Source organism: Cervus canadensis, chromosome 30 (assembly GCF_019320065.1).
Source record: "Cervus canadensis isolate Bull #8, Minnesota chromosome 30, ASM1932006v1, whole genome shotgun sequence".
Lineage (NCBI taxonomy): Eukaryota > Metazoa > Chordata > Mammalia > Artiodactyla > Cervidae > Cervus > Cervus canadensis.
Window position 1 is genome coordinate 8,988,067 of NC_057415.1, and position 22,006 is coordinate 9,010,072.

At 37.1% G+C, this 22,006-nt stretch overlaps 1 protein-coding gene and 1 non-coding gene across 9 annotated transcripts in view; both read right to left on the reverse strand.

Moving 5' to 3' along the window:
- UBAP2 (ubiquitin associated protein 2) overlaps positions 1-22,006 on the reverse strand; it is a 112,093-nt gene that overhangs the window by 37,407 nt on the left and 52,680 nt on the right. For 3 of the 8 annotated variants that reach the window (XM_043453453.1, XM_043453454.1, XM_043453452.1), the window contains exons 5-9: positions 18,875-19,028; positions 17,268-17,345; positions 8,560-8,614; positions 6,609-6,712; positions 1,439-1,504 (exon numbers count right to left, since the gene is read on the reverse strand). In XM_043453453.1, coding sequence (XP_043309388.1) covers positions 1,439-1,504; positions 6,609-6,712; positions 8,560-8,614; positions 17,268-17,345; positions 18,875-19,028 — 457 coding nt within the window. Of the gene's footprint in view, positions 1-1,438; positions 1,505-6,608; positions 6,713-8,559; positions 8,615-17,267; positions 17,346-18,874; positions 19,029-22,006 lie in introns of those variants that run through there. The other 5 variants (XM_043453456.1, XM_043453455.1, XM_043453458.1 and 2 more) reach the window with 3 other exon arrangements.
- On the reverse strand, positions 16,945-17,051 carry LOC122432177. Its single transcript, XR_006266781.1, has one exon. It is a non-coding gene; the product is annotated as a U6 spliceosomal RNA (small nuclear RNA).

The following is a 22,006-nucleotide window of genomic DNA, read 5'->3' on the forward strand; positions in this document are numbered from 1 at the left end:
TTTTAAAAGTTCACAAAGTGGGCTAGTTTTGAAGCAGCTCAGTACACAGCATTCTCGGTGCCACCTCCATCCCATCTACTCGAGATTCATGTTGTCACATTCATCACAGGAGACAACACTCCAAAGACTGCAAACTACACAAAACACTGAGGCTCAATCTAAGCAGATTTAGGAACACTCTGCCTCAAAAACCATTCCTAAAACTTTCACTTTCAAAGCAACAAAGATTGTAACAGGAAACAATGTATGATGGACTTGTTCTTAGGATCTCCATCATCATCAGTCATCAACCAAAGACTGGGTTAAAAGCCTACACATAAAGCATTGATGCTAGATATCAAACTGAAAAGACCATTAAAAATTTAGTGAGTGATGTGAATGATAATTTACATGAATCTGATTAATACACTGGAAAGTTGCAGGACACAAAAGTTAAGGAAAGTTAGAACGCTAACCGAAAGTTTATGGGGGAGATGAACCACAGCAAAAATCCTGAAGGCTGAACAGATAGATATATAATGAAAGGATATTCCAGGACACAGAAACAATGATGAGAAATTACAAAGAAATGAAATATATTAAAATTAACCTTAAGTTCAGAATATGTCTTTTTTCCCCCAAAAAACAATGTAAGCTGTGGCAAGATGTTTTAAGTGTACAATTCGGTATTAATAATTTAAAACACACAATCTTATATATGATACATAGAGAGACTGGCCTACCATTTTAGAACTATTATAAAAATAATTAAAACACAAATGAAGACACACAGAAGAGGATGAGAAGCTGAGTATATTCAAAAGCAGGCAGAAGACAATGAATGAAGTTGTAGGCAGACATCCAACATGGTAAGGTGTTCTGTCTGGCAACAGAGAGGAAGGCCCGTAGCAGCAGGCAGGGCCAAGCTGTTGCAGTGATCCACCCTAGATACACGGACTGTAAAAACTACGTAATATTAGATGGAGAAGACTACAGAGTCAGGTCCTAATCTTACTACAGAACATTAAAATTTTACAAGAAGACCTTATTCCCCATTGTAGACCTACAGAGCTTCACCTCAAACTGTGAGAAAAATTCAATGACATTCATTTATTTTCAGCTTAAAACAATAATCTGAAATGTATGTTTTGCATTCAGTTTAACTTGATGTTAGTCCTTTAACAAAAAAACATATAAGGCAGACTTACAGGAAAAGGAGCAACAATGATCCGAAACTCCGCACTGCCCTAAAGGCCAGTGTGAAAAACACTTTCATTATCAAAAGCTGATAGTGTTTTGTTTTTTTTTTAAGCTGATAGTTATTTTATCAAGAAATTGTAGCAATAGTTTACAAACATTCACCTGATGAATTTTTATTAGCTAGCCTTGATAAAAATGGAAGTTATTTAAAAGAATTGTATAAGAATCTTAACTAAGGAATTTTTTAAAAAATCCATACCTTTGATTCCAAAAGAATTTTTGTTTGGCAGATTCTGAACTACATTTTGAACATCTGATGCCAGTTCTGTGGATCAATGTAAAATGTAAGGATTTAACTATCATCAGAAGACAGAAGGAATTCATCAGAAGAGAAATTAGTAAATTAAACAACAAAGGGACAGCCTCATAGCTAAGTATATGCTGTGTGTCCAAGGAAAAAGAAACTTCTGCACTCCATGCTGACAGACTGCTGTGGCCCAACTATGAATCTTACCAGCCAGATAGATTTCAAAACATTCAATTTGCATCAATTATGCTTGTTCTCATTTCCATGTTCATCAAGTTTCCTTCCCACTTGTCAAAGAAAACATTACAATCTGTTTAAATGGTACGTTTTTAGTATATTTATAAATTTGCATTTTGACTATCCTTCAGTCTTTCTGTTTTGCTCAATCTCGAGACTGACCCTAAGGAATGGATTTGATTACCATCCTGTCAAGTCAGGATTCTGAGCCTATGAAGCTGTGGGCTAGACTCGAACGCTGTTATCAACCAGACAATACCAGTCTGTGAGGCTTCTGGAGAAACAGCCAAAATCCCATCAGATGACAACATCTTTAATTGTATTTTGCACCAAACATATTTTGCTTATCTAAATATTTTCCAGGAAGGAATCTGCCACTCTAAATGAAAACTAGAGGGATGAGAGGGAAGAAATAAAGACAAAACGAAAAGGAAGAAGAGAAGGAAGAATAAGAAAACAGAAAAATAGAAGTTAATGGATTCATTCAATATTGTTTCAAACATCCAATTTAAAACTCAGTGGAGGTTCTAAGTAAAGCCACTATAAACATCATATGCAGGTCTTAGTATGGACGTGTTTTTCATTTCTTTTCATTTCTTCCCAGTGTTGAGATTTTAAGACTGTATAGCATCTCTGTGTATGCTTTCTCACCAGGAATAAGTTTGAATTACATCATCATCTTCACTAACACTTGGAACTGTCAGTTTTAAAGCTATTTTAGTGGATGAATGGAGGTAGCCTACTAAGCATGCACACACTCACTGTAAATTTATATTTCCCCAATGACCAATGATGATGAGCACATTTTTGTTTGCTTATTGCCATCCATGTGTCTTGCTTTGTGAAGCATCTGTTCAAATCTTTTGCTCATTTTTTATTAACTTATTTTGAAATAATTACAGATTCACAAGAAGTTATCTTTGCCTCAGTCTCCCCGCTGATTACACCTCACATAATTCCAGTAAAATTTAATACCAAAACAACTGCCATAGATACAAAATGTGTATACCATTCTATGTCAGTTTTTTACTGTGGTAAAATAGTGTGCAGGTGGTAAATAGTATTTACCATGCTAATCTTTTTTAGGGTTACCATGCTAACCCTGAAGGACAAGGAAGCCTGGTACACTGCACTTCATGGGGTCACAAAGAGTCAAACACAACTGAGCGACTGAACAGCAAACCTTTCTCAAGGGTACAATCCACTGCCACTGAGTAATCACAATGTGGTACAGCCGTCATCGCCATCCATTTCCACAACTTTTTCATTTTCTGTTGTTTTAATTGCTATTTTCATTGGGTTACTTGTTTTCTTCTTAATGACTTCTGAGAATTCTTTATACATTCTGTATACAAGTTCCTTTTCAAGTAGAGGTTTTAAATAAATATTTCCTCCTAAACTATGTCTTGGTCTTCCATTCTGTTTTCTTCTGAAGAACCATGTTTTTCTTTTAGACTCATGCTTATTATGTCCTATATAAGAAATTTTTCCTTAATCCAAGGTGGCTAAGATTTGCCCCAGTATTTTCTTTTGAAGTTGTGGTTTTAGCTTTCACATGTATAGCTATTATCCACTTTGGGCTATTTTTTTTAATATACAGTGTAATGTATGCTATATTGACTTGTCTTGGAACCTTTGTCCAAAACCAATTGTATCTGTGGGTTTATTTCTAGATTTGCTATTATGTAATTGATCTATCTCTATGCTTTTGCCAATTCCACAATCTTGATTACTGTAACTTTAGGGTAATTTCTTGAAATCATGGAGTGTGAGTCTTTGAATGCTGTTTGTTTTCAAAACTGTTTGAAAACAGTTCACACCTATACTTTTCTATAAAAATTTCAGAATCAAGTTTAGAATCAAGTGACACAAAAAAATCCTGCTAGGATTTTGAACAAACTTGTATGTTCAAACCTGTATATCAATTTGGGGAGAAATGCAATATCAATAACAATATCAATAACATATCAATAACATTTATGAGTCTTCCAACTCATAAATACCTCTCAGTATCTCGCCTCCTTTATGGATCATCTTGGATATTTATCTTCATGTTGCATAATTTTTGACATACAAATCTTACACATATTTTGTCAGATTTATACCTAGGGGTTTCATGTTTTTGTATTACTGTAAATGGTAGTTCTTCTGCTCATTAATGTTTCTTCAGACACTCAATTTTCACACTTTGCTGTAAGATTTTATATTTTGTATTTTAATAGATAGAAGTCTTATTTTGCATATCATTAGACTTCACAGGCAATTGACGTTTTTTGAAGCTACTATTTTTCGCATTTTCTCTGTTGATTATAGAAATGTTACCTGTTAAGTGAACTAGCTACATCATTTAAAACTTTCTAATTAATTTCATTAATTTATCTATAGATTATTTTATATCATTGACAGAGATGACAGGTTTTTCCCTCCCTTTCCAATCCTTCTTTTCTTTTTCATTCTTTATTTCAATGGTTCAGACCTCTGGTACAATGGTGAACAGAAATAATGAGGGCAATCCTCCTGTTTCTCTTCAGTTTTGACTAAAGCTTTTGCCTTTATTCAAAAGAAAAAAAAGGTAGGCTCCTTGAATGTGCTGTGTGACTCAGGGAACTCAAATTGGGACTCTGTAAGAACCTCAAGGGCTGGGATGGGGAGAGAGGCTGAAGGGAGGGGATAGGTGTATACTGATGGCTGATTCATGTTGATGCTTGGCAGAAACCAACACAATACTGTAAAGCAATTATCGTTCAGTTAAAAATAAGTATTTTTTAAAAAGGTAAGGCCCTTGATCTTGTTACAAAAGGACATTCTATACAGCACTAATTGTTGTGAAGTCTGCTCTGACTTCTGAACCCACCCTTTTAAGGCACAGGACTGGTCAGTTTTCTGTCTATTCTCAAGGAGCACAACAATCACAACTACCTACTCCAGGATACTTTCATCACTCCAAAAAAACTCTGGAACCCATTCATAGCCACTCCCCATTTTCCCCAACATTCCCAGCCATCAGCAATCACCAATCTACCTCTGCTTCTATCTGACTAATCTGGATAATTTTTCTTTCTCCCTCATCCATTGAAGAACATTTGGTTTTTATGTGAACCTGTATCTTCCATTCTCTCTGGTATATACCTAGGAGTAGTTTGATTTTTTAAATGTTAAACTTGAATATCAAGTTTAAAGTTAACATGGCCATGATATATCCTTTCTGTAGTTCACTGAACTGTTTTCCAATATTGTGATTTAAAATTTTTACATTTGTGCTAAAGAATGAAATTAATCTATAATTTCAAATGTTGGAAAGAAATTTATCTTCTGACAATTTTTAATAGCTATGATATTAATTATAATAGATAATAATATCAATATTCCTTTTCTCATTCCTACAACCAATTATGTTTCTTCTGCTTCCCTTGACCAGTCTCATAATAAACTTATCAATTTTACTAGTGTTTTCAAACTACTAACAGTTTGAAACTACAGTTCAAACTACTGTAACAGGCAGGAAGGCCAGGAGTCTCCAAACCGAGGAAATAGGCTGAAAGTGTTGGACGTTTTTCTCTCTCCCTTAAGTGGCAGGAAGAAACAAACAATAAGAGTCAGATTTTCTTCCTCTCTTAAAATTCTGTGTTGCCATGACAACACCTGGTTCCACCTGAACTTTTCTCAAACCTTGAGCTAATCAATGCATTTTTTTATGGAAATGTTTTTCTTAAACTATGTCAATGAAACTATGTATTTGCTCTGGAATTTGCCTTTCTTCAAAACGGTTCCACCTAAGACTAACTTTTGGCTGGTAACAGCTCAACAGACCAGTATTCATATCAACTGTTTCATGGCTGGGGGATGACACACTTTGTGCCATCCCATCTCAAAAATGCACATTGTGGGGCAGCGGCCTGGTGAAACGCCATCGGCCGTGAGGTGTCTCTATCATCTGATCAGTAACTTCCTAAGAGACATAAAACACCCAGCTCCAGACTAGCAGGAGGGCACTCTTTCTACCCCCTTCTGATGTCATGTCAGAAGCTTTCTCTATCTCTTTTATGCTTTAATAAAACTTTATTACACAAAAGCTCTGAGCGATCAAGCTTCGTCACTGGCCCCAGATTGAATTCCTCTCCTCCGGAGGCCAAGAATCCCGGTGTCTTTCACAGCTCAACCACAACCTTTCACTTCTATTTTTATAACTTTTGTTGGTCCTCTCCATAGTATATTTGATTCCGAGTTTTCCATGCTTCTGTGATGGTGCCACTGTCTTTTTTAGATTATTAATGAGCTATGATTTTGTATTTGGGATTATAATTCATGAAGTATAAAAGAATGTTTTTATAAATATTATCACAGCAGTTAATATATATTATCAAGATATATTATCAGGAACAAATATTCAAAAGAGTTCTAATAAAAATAATCCAATTAACAAGTATTTATCTATGAACTTCAGTAAACAAATAACCCTAAAATTGTAGGATACAGAAAAACCTGCAAAAGCAAGTATTACCCTAAACTCACCTATCACCATCAACCTCTTATTCTGGCCATATTTGTGTTCACCACTATGAACGGTGAATACTTTGTTTCGTCTGCCACTAAGAAATTATTCTCTGTATCTCTGACACCAAGATTTGAGTGTGGGTTTGTACTGCCTTACACAGTTTGTTACAGCATCTTCTTCACAGTGCAAAAGAGGAAAAAACCCATGTACCTTATCGTCAATAAGCTTTGTAAATGAGAAACTTTGGAGCTAAGGACCAGCTAAGAGTAGCCTCAGAGGAAGAATAGCTGCCTGTTTTTCATTTTTCTCCATCAGCACACTTTGATGTCATCTTTGATTGTTAAGAGCTCAAACAATTAAAATACATCTCTGGTGAGGACAGACACTTACCAGTTCCCTCATCTGCACCATTCTGAGCAGCTTCCCAAACTACTGGTTTTGTCCCACACCCATCTATAGATGGAGAATCTGAATAGTCCGCAGGATTAAATGTCCTTGGGTTTGAAATAAAAAATAAAGGCAAATGAAATAATCACAAAATTAACTGTATATCATCTTCCCTGAAATAAGCCCTGTCCCTCACAAGAACCACTGTCAGAGACTTCATCCTCCTTCTCCTATTTAACCATAAGCCAATTCTTCTGGCCATCGGAATCTAGAGCTTCTAAAAAGCAGAGGCTGACTAGGGACTTCCATATACTCTTGTATGATGCTTCTACTTGCCTAAATTGTTATCCTCTGCATCCTAAAGCAGGCATGGAGACCTATAGCAGTTCTAGGCAGGGTAAAGGCTCTAATGAAAAACCCACCCACCCCCTGCCAACTAAGCCTAGACCTAAATAGGCAACAGGTCTTTTCTTCCCAAGTCAGAATCCAAGTTGGCTTTGAACCTTTTACAATAAATGATCCATTTTGTTTAGATGGGTATAAATAAAAAAGAAAACATTTTGCTCAGTGCTTCTTTTTAAATTAAAACCCTAAATACCCATGATTCAGATGCCTGTGCTGTGCTGTGCTTAGTCGCTCATGTCCAACTCTACACAACCCCATGGACTATAGCCCGCCAGGCTCCTCTGTCCATGCGGATTCTCCAGGCAAGAATACTGGAGTGGATTGCCATGCACTCCTCCAGATCTTCCCAACCCAGGGATCGAACCCAGGTCTCCCACACTGCAGACAGATTCTCTGCCATCTGAGTCACCAAGGAAGCCCAAGAAAACTGGAGTGGGTAGCCTATCCCTTCTCTAGGGGATCTTTCCAAGCCAGGAATTGAACCGTGGTCTCCTGCATGAGATGCCTAACTAGAACCAAATTAAATAACATTGCTAAAATTTTCACACCTTAGAAAAAAGTATTTTAGCATTATTGGGGTGTCACTGACAAAAAGAAATCACAGCAGCATTTTTTTTTTTTTGAAGTGGAGGACAAAATCTACAAAATCCTTCAAAGCTACGAGGCTGGGCATGTATGTCCAAATCAAATGTTCCAGCCAATTTGCTTCCTGTGCTTTCATCCTTCTTTTGTCCACAGGGAGCTCAGGCAGAAAAGAGATGGCAAGAGTCACCATCTGAAGGCAGTGACCCAAAACAGTGCTGCCGGGAAGCTATGAAACAAAGGACTTTTCCTTTCTTGACTATCATCTACCTATGGTCTCTGTAAGATGCTTAAATACTTTTTATAGTGGGCGGGGGGGGGGGGGGGGGTGGCAGCTAATGCTTTAGATAACAGCAAAAAGTGAAAGAATAACCAGAAATAATGAATAAATAACTGACTATACCATCTATTTAAAAACAATATACTCATCTTTCAGTATTACAATTCAAGATAAAGATGACTGTTTTTCATAAAAAATAAAAAAACATTGAAAAAAAAAAACATTGCATTTACTTACCATTCAAAGACAACTGCTGGATTTACCAACATAATTCTTAAGCAATGGTTTTCAACTGGGGTGGTTGTGCACCTCCCTCCCAGGGAACATTTGGCGGTGTCTGGAGACATTTTTGACTGTCACAACTTGAGGAGGGGTGCTACTGGGATCTAGTAGGGAGAGGCCAGGGATGCTGCTAAACATCCTACAACGTAAAGGGGACCCCACCACCTCAATCAACTACTATCCAATCCAAAACGTCAATAAAGCCAGGACTAAAAATCGCTCTAAGGCTTACTACAACACAGTGTCATATGTTCCATTTCATTTCTTTAGTATTTTCTCTTTTTAAACATAGAAAACATCTGACTCACCAGGATGGTTAATCAGGTACAGGATAGAGGAAGGAAAGCCTTAGAGATAACAAAAAGAGAAGGGAGCAAATTCAAAAACAGGATAGCTAAGACTTACCCCATGCCTTGGGTTGAGAATCTTCCTGCCCATCTCCCTCTGCCACGCCCAAATCCTTTAAAAAAAAAAAAAAGTATAAACATAATACTTACGTTCCACACAACTATAACTCTACTAACTTCATCCCTTACACACCTGCCCAAACATTACTGACATTGCTCCTAACAGCACCAACATTCCCAACCAGTACACCCAATCTGCAGGTCCCTGATGACACAAATACCTATTGATCTCAAAGGAGAAAAAAGAATTTAATTCTGCTTGTACAACATTTGTCATATACTGCAGCTTAACATAGGCAGGTTATACTTTTAAAAATTCTGGATCTTTTTAAACACATCTAGTGTAAACACCATGATATCATAAGCCTCTACTATAAAATGAAATGAGAAACAAAAAAGAGGAAACTACTAAGGAAGCTGAAGGTACTATTACATACCATTTTTAATACTAAGATTTTTGATAAATGACCAAGAGGGCAGCAAACAAGAGAGCAAGCAAGTAAGAAGAAATAGTTTTATTCAGTGACTCTGGTTTTTCTTAATTGAATCCAATATTGTGTATTAATGACCTAAATCCAAGAGTTAAAACTATACAACCCTTGGAAGAAAATATAGAGCAAAAGCTTCATGACAGTAAATTTTGTAATAATTTCTTAGATATGACCCCAAGAATGAAAGGAAAGAAAGGAAAAAATTAGATTTTAAACTGGTGAATCAAAAGACATGAACGGAGTAAACAGGCAACCCAAAGAATATCTGCACATTATACATTTGATAAGGGAGTAACATCGCAAATATGTAACAAAATTCTACTACTAACAAATAACCAGATTAAAAAATGCACAAGGGGGCTCTTCCCTGGTGGTTCAGTAGTAAAGAATCTGCCTGCCAATGCAGGAGACAAACATTTGATACCTGATCTGGGAGGATCCCTCATGTCACGGAGCAACTAAGCCTGTGTGCCACAACTTTTGAGCCCAAGCGCCACAACTACTCAAGCTTACACGCCCTCGAGCCTGTGCTCTGCAGCGAGAAGCTGTCGCAATAAGACCGTGCACGGCAACCAGAGGAGCAGCCCTCACTTGCCGCAACTAGAGAAAAGCACTCTCAGCAACAAAGATCCACAACAGTCAAAAATAAAGAAAATTCTTTAAAAAGACAACAACAAAAAAGGCGTGGTGGGCGGGGAATGGACTTGAACAGATATTTCCCCAGAGATGATGTAAAAATGGTCAATAAGCACATGAAAATATTGTCACCATCACTAATCATTATGTAAACCCAGCACCAGTTACAATGGCTGAGGCAGGGGTGTGGGGGTGTGGAGGAGACAGAAAATAACAAGTGTTGGCAAGAACACAGAGAAATTGAAGCCTCTGTACACTGTTTGATGGGAATGTACAATAATGTAGCCATTGTGGAAAACAGTATGTTTGGCAATCCCCCTCAAAATTAAAAATAGAATTATATGATCCTTACAGAATAGGGAACTCTCCTCAATATTCTGTGATAACCTAAATGGGAAGAAAATTTGAAAAAGAATAGATATATGAATAACTGAATCACTTTGCTGTATGCCTGAAACTAACAAAGCATTGTAAATCAACTGTTGTTGTTTAGCCGCTAGGTGGTATAAGACTCTTTGTGACCCCGTGGACTACAGACCACCAGGCTCCTCTGTGTCCAGGCGATTTCCCAGGCAAGAACACTGGAGTGAGTTACCATTTTCTTCTCCAGGGAATCATCCTGACCCAGGGATGGAACCTGTGTCTCCTGCATTGGCAGGCAGGTTCTTTACCAGGAAAGCCACCAGGAAAGCCCAAATCAACTGTGGTCCGATATAGAATAAAAAAAATTTTTTAAGGGAAAAAAAAATTATATGATTGCTGCTGGGTGTGTGTGTGTGTGTGTGTGTGTGTATCTACAAGAGAATTTGAAAGCACAGTGTTGAAGAGATTTGTACACCCACGTTCACATTCACAGCAGCCTTACAATAGACAAAAGGTAGTATCAACCCAGGTGTCCATCAAAGAATGAATAGATATGCAAAATATGATATATACACACAATGTAATATCATTCAAATATAAAAAGGAAGGAAAGCTTCCCTGGTGGCTCAGCAGTAAAGAATCCGACTGCCAATGCAGGAGACACAGGCTCCATCCCTGTTCCAGGGGAATCCCACATACTGCGAAGCAACTAAGTTTGTGCGCTGCAACTACTGAGCCTGTGCTCTAGAGCCTGGGAGCTTCAACTACTGAAGCCTACAACTTAGAACCCAGAAGCCCATGCACCGCAACTAAAGAGTACCCCCGGCTTGCCGCAACTAGAGAAAGCCCTCGCAGCAACAAAGACCTAGCCTAGCCAAAAATAAGTAATTCTTTTTCAAAAAAGGAAAGAAATCTAGATAAATGCTACCATATGACTGAAACTTGTGGATATTTTGCTATGTGAAAACAGGCCAGTGACAAAAAGACAAATATTTCATGATTCCATTTAGTATTTAAGAGTACTCAAATTCAGAGAAAAGTTGTTGTCAAGGGATATATTCACCATACTAATACAATTAAATGTATATTTAATCATGTACAGTTAACTTATCCAGTAGTCCAAGGTAAACTATTAAAAAATATGGTCTTGACAAAAATCCACAAGAGACAGGGGAACAGAGGAAAATGTCCTAAAAAGTAGAAAAATTCTAATAATGCCTATTATTAGAAATGTCTATTTTAACATCATCAAAAGGCAAAAGTAAGACTTTACACAGCATACCACAGTCTAAAAGAAGGTCAGAAACTGGAGTTAAAAAAAAAAAGAAAGCTTTCAATGTACAAGTTTGGGCAAGATTACAACCCAAAATTTAGGAATAAGATAATTTATCCTTAAAGTTAAGGATGATAAGATGGGAGGAGGAAAGTCACCATATAAGCTTTAAAAAAAAAAAAAAGCAAATCTTAGTATATAATAAAATGGAATATTATTTGGCTATAAAAAGAAATGAAGTACTTACACATGCTACAAAATTGTGCTGATATGAAGTAGAACATCAGTGAACCTTTAAAACATTACACTAGGTCAAAGAAGCCAGTCTGAAAGGGCACATATTACTAGATTCCATTTATACTGCATATCCAGAACAGACAAATCTATAAACGCAGAAATCAGATTACCAGTTGTTTATTGCTGGGATTGGAGTGGTGAGAAAGGAGGAGGAATTTGTAATCAATCGTTTTGATTATGGTGATGATTGCATAATTGTATCAATGTTGTTGTTCAGTCACTAAGTCCTGTCCAACTCTGCGACCCCATGAACTGCAGCATGCCAGGCTTCCTTCCTGTCCTTCACTATCTCCCGGAGTTTGCAGAGTTTGTGCAAACTCTTATCTGTTGAGTTGCTGATGCAATCCAATCATCCCATTCTCTGTCACCCCTTCTCCTCCTGCCCTCAATCTTTCCCAACATCAAGGGTCTTTTCCAGTGAGTAGCCTCTTTGCATCAGGTGGTCAAAGTATTGGAGCTTCAGCATCAGTCATTCCAATGAATGATCAGGGCTGATTTCCTTTAGGATGGACTGATTTGGTTTCCTTGCTGACTCTCGAGTGTCTCCAGCACAATCTGAAACCACCAGGTCTCGGGCGCTCAGCCTTCTTTCGCCCCAACTCTCACATTCCTACAGGACTATTGGAAAAACCACAGCTTTGACTACAGCTGACCTTTGTCAGCAAAGTGATGTCTCTGCTTTTTAATACACTGTCTAGATTTGTATAGCTTTTCTTCCAAGGAGCAAGCATCTTTTTATTTCATGGCTGCAGTCACTGTCCACGGTGATTTTGGAGCCCAAGAAAATAAAATCTGCCTCTAGCATAATTCTATAAATATACTAAAACCCACTGAATTATGTAATTTAAATGGGTGAATTGTATAGTATATAAAAAAATTTTAGGCTACAAGAAACACTGTTACCAGTGAAGAAATCTAAAGAAATAATCTAAAGAAATAATACAACTGCTCTTGAGAAGTGCACCCATTCAATGGCATACTATGTGACAAAAGGCACCAACAAGTGGTTAAATATTAATACTGTTAAGTTTTTAAAAAATGATTCTAAGACATCATCAAATAATATCTAATCCTTGAGTCAGAAAGCAAAATGTACATGAAAGAAAAGACAGAAATTTATAAAAGAAAAGCATAATCTAAGGACCAAAACACAAGAAATCCTGCGAGTTCCCTGGAAAAAGTCAGTACCAACTACGTATCTCCATGTCTCCAAACAGCAGCAGTCGCACCCAACTACGAAACAGGAACAACCCAAATATCTTGAGCAGATTTTCAAAAATCAAATCCAGGACTTCCCCAGTGGTTCAGAGGCTAAAGACTCCACACTCCCAATGTAGGGGGCCTGGGTTCCATCCCTGGTCAGGGAACTAGAGCCCACATGCTGCAGCTAAAGATTTGCATGCAGCAACTAAAAGAACCTACATGCAACAATGAAGATGGAAGGTCCCACATGCTGCAAAGACCTAGCGCAGCCAAATTAAATAGAAACCTATTTAAAAAAATAAAATAAAATCCATATTCACGTACATTTTAACAAGCTAACAAAACTGTTCCTTCCTTTTCACCTGGCTAGTAATGCTACCAGCAATACTGTTTTTGGTGTGTATACATTTCCCTTTATCGTGACCTGGTACAAATACCTGTTTTCATCTAACAGCTCAGAAGAAAGACCTGGGTTCATAAAATAAAGTAAAACAAGATTAAAGTAGATATCCATAAAGAATAAATAAATGTTATGATAATGCTAAACCTTTACTCATAGAGGTCTCTCTAGGGACTTGAATAACTGCTCAAGTCTTTGTTTAGTATTATGTATTACACTGAGAACCGGAGTATAAAAGTTGCTCACTTCCCTTGAAAAAAGCCAAAACACAGAGGACACCTAATCATCTTTACTTGAAGAGGCAAATTCAAATAACAGATACTCCCCCAGGGCCAACATGTACAACCTAAAGAAAAATAAGTAGAAAGCAATCCCTCTCTCATCCCCAGGAGACTGTAAGCAGGGCTTTGATAACAGCCAAATTTGCCAGAAACTGTGTGCACCTGAACTTATCACTGCACACTCTAAGTCATGATCTTTAAGATCTTAAAGATGTTAAAGTTAGTTCTAAAGTTTTTTGTACTGGCAAAAGTTCCCACATTTTCAGAGCTGGTTCAATGATAAAGATGGCTACTGTGTTGACGATGAGCTGCCCACCTGCCCAGAGACCAGTTCAGCCCAACAGGGCATCTCTGGGGATTGTTTCACACAAAGACTTAGGACTCAGGCAAGTTGTCCCTGGTTCGGGCTTCATCTACAGAAAAATAGGAATACATCTTTCCCAACTGTAAAGTAGCATAAATGAGTCGAATGACAACAGCAAATGCCCCAGGAATTCAAAGAGGAAGAAAGCTTATTTAGAGTCTATCCTCATGTCTCATGTATTAGCTATTCTTTAGCAAAAAAAGTTGGATTATAAATGTGCCACAATAATTATTTCAAGAATTAATGGATTCTTATACCAGTGAAGGAAAGTCTGATGGGAAAAGGGTCATTTACAGTCTCAGAGCACTCCCCTGAAAAAAATATGTATTAATTGCAAAGAAGGAAGGAGTAACTTTACAAAGGAGAAACTTGGCAGAAACAGTGTCACTTTCCTCAAAGCTAATATCACTAGTGATGGGATAAATCTGTATCATGCACCCTCTAATATGATGTACTGAGCAAGATAGCTATATCATTCTGTGGCATTCCTACCAAAAACCAGTAACATGAATCTAATCATGAGGACACTTCTCAGATTGTTAATGTGAAGGTCTTTCTACAAAAGAGATGCTCCAAAGTGTCATCAAGGCCATGAAAGACAAAGAAAGACTATTCCAGATGGATAAACTGTTCTAGATTGAACATTAAACAGACATGGGAAATAAAAACTGTGTGATCTCTGCTGGATACTGGACCAGAATATTTGCTTGCTACTAAGGACATTAGCAGGATAACCGGAAATTTTTGAGTAAGGCCAACAGATTGTAACAATAGTAATTTCCTGATTTTATAATTTTAAGGTAGTTCTGTAAGCAATACCTGTTTTCTTAGGAGTTTACACACTGAAATATTTAGGGGTAAAATGGCATTACATTTGAAATGCACACACAATGATTTCCGGAAAAAAAATAATACGTACATATAGAGAAAATGACAACGCAAATGCAGCAAAATATTAAAAAGTTTGGGGACTCTGGGTAAACACTCTACACAAAATTCTGCTGTTTTTTTATTTTAAAATAAAATGTTAAAACCATACCCTGAGCACTTCTGTGTATATTGTGTAATCCAGTAAATATTAGGTTGGTGGAAAAGTAACTGTGGTTTCAGACCATGAATTTTAAATCACTGTAACTAGGCTCAAATGCATCTTTATTAATCAAAATAGGAACTATTACAGTCAACATGTTTTTGCTATGAGAAATAAGTTTATTACTGTAGCATAAAAATCCATGTTTCGGAATTTGATGAACTCTTGGGAATCATTTTCTGCCTTGTGTTGATTGTGGAAGCGTTTTCCCTGCAAAAAGTTGTCGAGGTGTTTGAAGAAGTGGTAGTCGATTGCGAGAGGTCAGGTGAGTATGCAGCATGAGGCAAAACTTCATAGCCCAATTTGTTCAACTTCTGAAGCAAACTGGTTGCGCAACATGTGGTCAGGCAGCTACACCCGCAGCATGTTAACTACTGAGCCTGCGCACTCGGGAGTCAGTGCACCACAACTAGCGAGGGAAGCCCACACACTGCAGAGAAAGATGCCCCGTGTTCTCAAATAAGACCTGACACGGCCAAATAAAATAAAATTTTAAGAAAAAGAAATCAACTACAAAGACATTTTTTAAATAATCAGGAAAATTTATGTATAGATTATTAGACGATATTTTTAAGTGTGAAAACAGCATTATGGTTACATATAAAATCACATACATTTTTTAGAGGTGCTTACCACAGTAATATGTGATAAAATATCCACAAAAATCTACTTCAAATATTTCTGCAAACAAGAAAGGTAGAAATATATAGAGCATATATGGCTAAAATCCTTAAACATTACTGATTAAACATGAAGGGACTCAGGGTTGATTTATTCTCTCCATTTTTCTCAGTGCTTGAAATTAATAAGAAAAAATCTAGAAAAGGGAATTACAATTGAAATCTGTTTTTAAAGCACAACCTTGTTTTCACTGTGCCCAACAAATCAGTATATAATTCTGCCCTTTTCTGATCTCTGAAAATTTTTACTTTTGGCCCACATGGTAGAAATTTAGTAAACGATAACTGGATGAATAGCCAAGGGAATTGATAGCATATGCAGTAAACCTACATTAATTTCTATCCCTAATATTGCTGATTAAAAGAAATTCTGCCACTTGTAAAATGCTCATTTGGAGAACAGCCACAACTGAGTGGAGCAATGGATTAAACAAAATGTCGGTCAATTCAGGTAGCTTTACTGAACCAAAACAAGATCTTCCTATTACATTATGTATCTTGATTTTTAGAGCCCTAAGAAAATTCAGTTACAACTCTAAATATGTGGAACTACAGTCCTGAAGGTGCTTAATGACATCCTGAATTAATAAATGCAAAGAAATGATCACTAAAGAAAACACTGGATGGGGTAATCAATGGGCAAATAAAAACTATGATCATATGGGTAAAACACGTCTGTTAAAAGTCCAACACAGGAGAACTTAATAACTTTTTGATCAGAGTGTCAATTTTTTTTTTAATATATTTTTTTTCATTTATTTTTATTAGTTGGAGGCTAATTACTTTACAATATTGTAGTGGTTTTGGCCATACATTGACATGAATCAGCCACGGATTTACATGTATTCCCCATCCCGATCCCCCCTCCTGCCTGCCTCCCCACCCCATCCCTCTGGGTCTTCCCAGTGCACCAGCCCCAAGCACTTGTCTCATGCATCCAACCTGGGCTGGTGATCTGTTTCACCCTTGATAATATACATGTTTTGATGCTGTTCTCTCAAAACATCCCACCCTCGCCTTCTCCCACAGAGTCCAAAAGTCTGTTCTATACATCTGTGTCTCTTTTTCTGTTGTGCATATAGGGTTATCGTTACCATCTTTCTAAATTCCATATATATGCGTTAGTATACTGTATTGGTCTTTATCTTTCTGGCTTACTTCACTCTGTATAATGGGCTCCAGTTTCATCCATCTCATTAGAACTGATTCAAATGAATTCTTTTTAATGGCTGAGTAATATTCCACGGTGTATATGTACCACAGCTTCCTTATCCATTTGTCTGCTGATGGGCATCTAGGTTGCTTAAAAATATGGAACGCTTCACGAATTTGCATGTCATCCTTGCACAGGGGCCATGCTAATCTTCTCTGTATCGTTCCAATTTTAGTATATGTGCTGCCGAAGCGAGCACTCAAATTTTAAATTATTCACACAAAGAGCCTTTCTCAGCTCATCTGAAAACAACCAATAGGGTTCCTCAAAATTATATAATTCAAACATTTCACTTATAGGCATCAATAAATGAATCAAAAGATTTCAGAGTACACTGCCCTTAGTGAACTGAGCATATGAACAGCCTGCCTCCTTCTCCCCATCACAAGTATCTCCTTCCTCCTCATTCTCTTACCTCTACCACGAGCTCGCTTGCCTCGATCTGAAGGCTTGTCCCCTTGATTGCAATCAATTCCATTCTCTTCACCTCTAACTAAAGTGAAAAAGAACAAACAGCTACTGAAGACAAGGGCAAAAAAAAAAGACAAGGGCAAAAAGACTCCTTCTGCCCCTCAACAACAAAAAGGTGTTTTAAAAAAGGTTAAAGGTTAACCAAAGGGTTTGGAAAATACGATAAACAAAACCAAGCCAGAGTGGTGCAAAAAACTGACACCAGAACGTTCTTGCTTAATTTGTAGGTGAAAATTCAAAAAGAAATCAAAACGACATACTACTTTTTTGTTTGGACTTGCCCTCCTATAAAGTTAAGTTTACTTCCAAAAAAATACCTTTGTTATGTAACGATACGCAACAAAATTTGCTCATTGGTCAAGTTCAAAGCCTGGAAAAGCAAAGACTAGCCAACTGCAATACCAAAGAAATACTTAGTTCTTGGGGAAATTAACTGTTAACACAGTCTCTTCTTCTCCTCGTTCCTATATTGACATTAGTGCCTCTATATAGTGTAGAATCTTTATGAATAGTCCTGGCACAGCTTGCTCCCCTCTTTCAGGGCTTAACTCTGCGAGCTGTCAGTGAGGCCTTCCGTGGCCAATCTCTTTACATTTGTCAAACCCCTATTTATAATTCCCACCTCTCTGCCTTTGTTTTTCCCCATAACATAATTTCTACATAATGCCATTAAAATACTCTAATATTAATATGAAATGTTACTTTTCTTTTTTATTATTACACCTCACACTACCTCCCTTAAAAGTCTTAGAGCAGGGGCTTTCCTGTGGTCCAGTGGGCTAAGACTCTGTGCTCCCAATGCAAGGGCCCTAGGTCCAATCCCTGGTCAGGGAACTAGATCCCACATGCCTGCAACTATAAGATCTGGCATGCCACAACTAAGACCCAGCACAGCCAAATAAATATATAAATAAAAGTATGTATGTTTTTAAAAAGTCTTAGAAGGGCAAAGATTTCTGTATTCTTCATTGCTGTACGCCTTTAAGAATATCTTCTACATTGTAGATACTCGATAAACATCTGTGGAATAAATAAACTAGCAAAAGTTTGTAAGGGGACATGTTAAATATTTATATTCTATTCATCCATAATTTAGCTACTTTGGTATGCCTGCACAGAAGGTAGTGTTGTTCTGGGTGAATGATGCCAAAACCTGAGTTGAATGGAAAGTACTGAGAAAAACCTTCCCTATTCAAAGAATTTCTTCTTAATCTAAACCCTGCAAATACCATGAATATCCATAAATAGGGAAGAATAAACAGCTTTATCTATTAGCCAACAAAAAAACCCTTCTTTAAAATTAAAAGATGCACTAGATTAGAGAAGGCAGTCTTAAGACACAACAGAACTACCTAGAGCCCAGGTCAGTGCTAATATGAAACTGCATCAGCTGGGTTTCTAAGAAACTACTCAGTTGTAGCTAAGTGTTACTTATATTAACAAATACTGCATTAAGGAAGTGGATTTACGGGCATTCACTGAATCATTTTGACAGCTCTTTATGCATGAAGTGTTCGTAAAGCAGAGCTGAGGCTGAAGGTCTGTACTTACACTCTCTCCCGCGACTGCCACCTCTTACTTTCCGGCTGTTGTTTCCACGTCCACGGCTCACTTCTCTCTCACTTCTCTTCTCTCTATTCTCTTTGTTTTCTGAACTTTCTTTCCCAAAATTCTTCTTCTTCCCTCCTACAGTCTCCCATGAAGTCTACCGAAAATAAGAGCATTTATTCAGAGCTGTCACTTAAAGTGTGTACAATCATCAAGGGTGTATACATTTACCTTTTGAACCTAATTACCCACACTTTACACCTTGCATGCCTACCACTCTGATTCTTCTCCATAAACATACTGTACTTTCTGATGATAAAGACAGCAAATCTCTTACTAGGTTCCTATTGCTATAGAGAGCACAAAGGATTACAGCACTAGCTTAACTGACAATATACTGTATGTTGTCCCATGACAGAGCCTTTTTCTATACTGGTAAGAATAAAGCAAATGTTATTTTCCCAAGCTCCCACTCTATACCATCCCCACCCTTATTAATAGGCCAAACACCTATTAATAGACAGAACTAGTTCAAAGACTAAGATTTTACCCTAAAATCTCAGGAATATAGTTTTTCCTATTCAGTTGTCTAAGGTAACCATCGTAAAGAGTTTAGTGGTTGACAAATTTGAGGTTCGTTTTAAGTACAGAAAATTTCAGCCCCCAAAGACCCATTCTAAGGAGAAGTTAAATGATTTATATAACCTCCTTTCTCCCACAAATCAAATCATACACATAAAAATCGTGCAGAAAAGAATGAAACACTATGTTCTTACAGATATGAGTATTAGGCTATCCATCAGAATGTTGCTGGGAGATCCCAAAACTGACCCATTCATTTCTATTTACTTTTCCATAATTTACTCACAAGGGATTTGAAGTGATTCAATTTCAAACTAAGCAATAGCTATTTTAAACTTAAAAAAAAATCGTCATCCAAATAAACATAAGTGCATAAAATGATTGGATGTGGGAAAAAAATACAAATTAAAACAAATTATTTTCCACCTCTAAGCTTTGATAAATGTTTTAAAAAATCAACAGCCAATAGCTACGGCAGAATAATCAGGTATTCTCAGTTCTGATGAACATCTATCCATTCTAACCTTCCACGAAATCTACCTGGCAATAGTGTCCAAATTTTATATTAGTTCAAAACTTCTGGCCCAGTAATTCTACTTTTTGGTTTTTATTCAGAGGAAATAATCTGATAATTGCACAAACATTTATATGCAGACAATGAACAACAGAACAAAAGGATGGAAAATTTCCCAAATATTTAGCTTAACAGACTACCTACTCTAGAACATTCATAAAGTGAGAAATATATAGCTAGTTAAAGAGTAATCCATGTGTTCATAGAAAGAGAGCCATAATATATAAGTGACGCAAGTGATCAACAAACTGTGTAAAATAGGATTACATTTTAAAGCTCAAATAGGAGCTTATGTATTGCTGGAAAACGTAGTAGTTATCTAAGTGAGGGCCTTTTAAGATCATTTACCTTTTTTATTGTTCTGCATTGTTTTTTAATTGGCAAAACAATAAAGCTTATTTATTCCAGAAAAGAAATTCCACAGCATATAAACTCCACCTATTATGTTCGCTGATATGAATAAACATGACAAATATATAAGACAGAATCCCATCTTCTAAGATTATCAAGACAAAAGGTAAATTTTAGAGGTCTTAGAAAAATTACACACAGCAGAGTCAGCACAAGATGCACATCTATACAGTGTATGTCTTCGCAAGGTCAGACCTAAAGGCATTTCATCATTATGAAAGGACAGATTTCTATATAATACATTTGAGAGACAGTAACATCTTACCCTATTTTCATTCAGCAAAGGATACCCCTATAACTAACCAGAACTTATCTGGGGAGGAAAGCAGGGCAAGGAACCTTTAAGGGGCAAATGGACTAACACCACAGTGAACGTTAAAGGGAATACAACTGCACATTCTGCAAAAGTCTACATGCATGCACACAGGCTTTCAAAGAAAACCAAATAATTACAAAAGATTTTCAACAGTACTTCTGGCAACCTTTGTCATCTATATTTTGCTACCTATATAATAGGTTTGAAGAAATGTTACTAGAAACCATCTTCCAAGAATACCATATTTAGCAATCAGAAAAGCAGCTGTCCAGGCCAGTTCATTCAAAATCACTCTCCTACCCCTTTATATTTGCCAAGAAGTAAACAACACAAACAGGTTTCCCAAGTGGCTCAGTGGAAAGGATCCGCCTGCCAATGCAGGCAACACAGGAGATGCAGGCTCAATCCCTGGGTCGGAAACTTCCCCTGGACGGGGAAATGGCAACCCAATCCAGTATTCTTGCATAGAAAATCCTGTGGACAGAAAAGCCTGACAAGTTACAGCCCATAGGGTCACAAAGTGCTGGACACAACTGGGTACTCACCATACATACATAAGAAATAAAAACAAATATATATATTTTTAAGCACACTAATGCAAGAGACTTAAAGTTCAAAACTATTTGTCACACAAACAAAACAGCACTATAATGAAATGAAAAGTTCAGTACTTAAGATTCTGTTCAGTGGTTTCCTTGGACAACTACTCTTACATTAGATAGACAAATGCACCCCTACAGATAGTGAGGACAAGTCCACTTAACATTTTTTCAAAGTAACCATTTTCTTTCAGAAGGCCTTGTTACAAAACAAGATTAGCCAATAGGAAAAGATTTGTTTGCTTTCATAGTTTATTTTGAACAGTTCCTGCTCCTAGGAATCAATCCTACCATGTTCATATTCTCCAACTGCCCACTCCAAATAATCTGGCGCAGGCAGGGGAAGATATTCCTTACAGCTGGTTACCCATGGCTGCTGCAGACAACAAAGTAAGAACAAGGCAAACAGGATGAAAGATGGGCCAGAATGATTCTAAACAAACCAGGGTTTCAAAAGGAACCTCTGCCTCTCTATTTCCCCTATAGCCCTCTCACCTCCAAATAGGCAAAGGTCTTTTGTGTTTGTGTTCAGGCTCTAATTTGCAAGTTTCCAATCTTTTAAGAAAACAACATGGCAGATCTACCCCCCAACTGTGTGATTTCTAGGTTCTAGAGATAATCAAAGAGACTTTTAAATTTTTCGGCCCAGAACC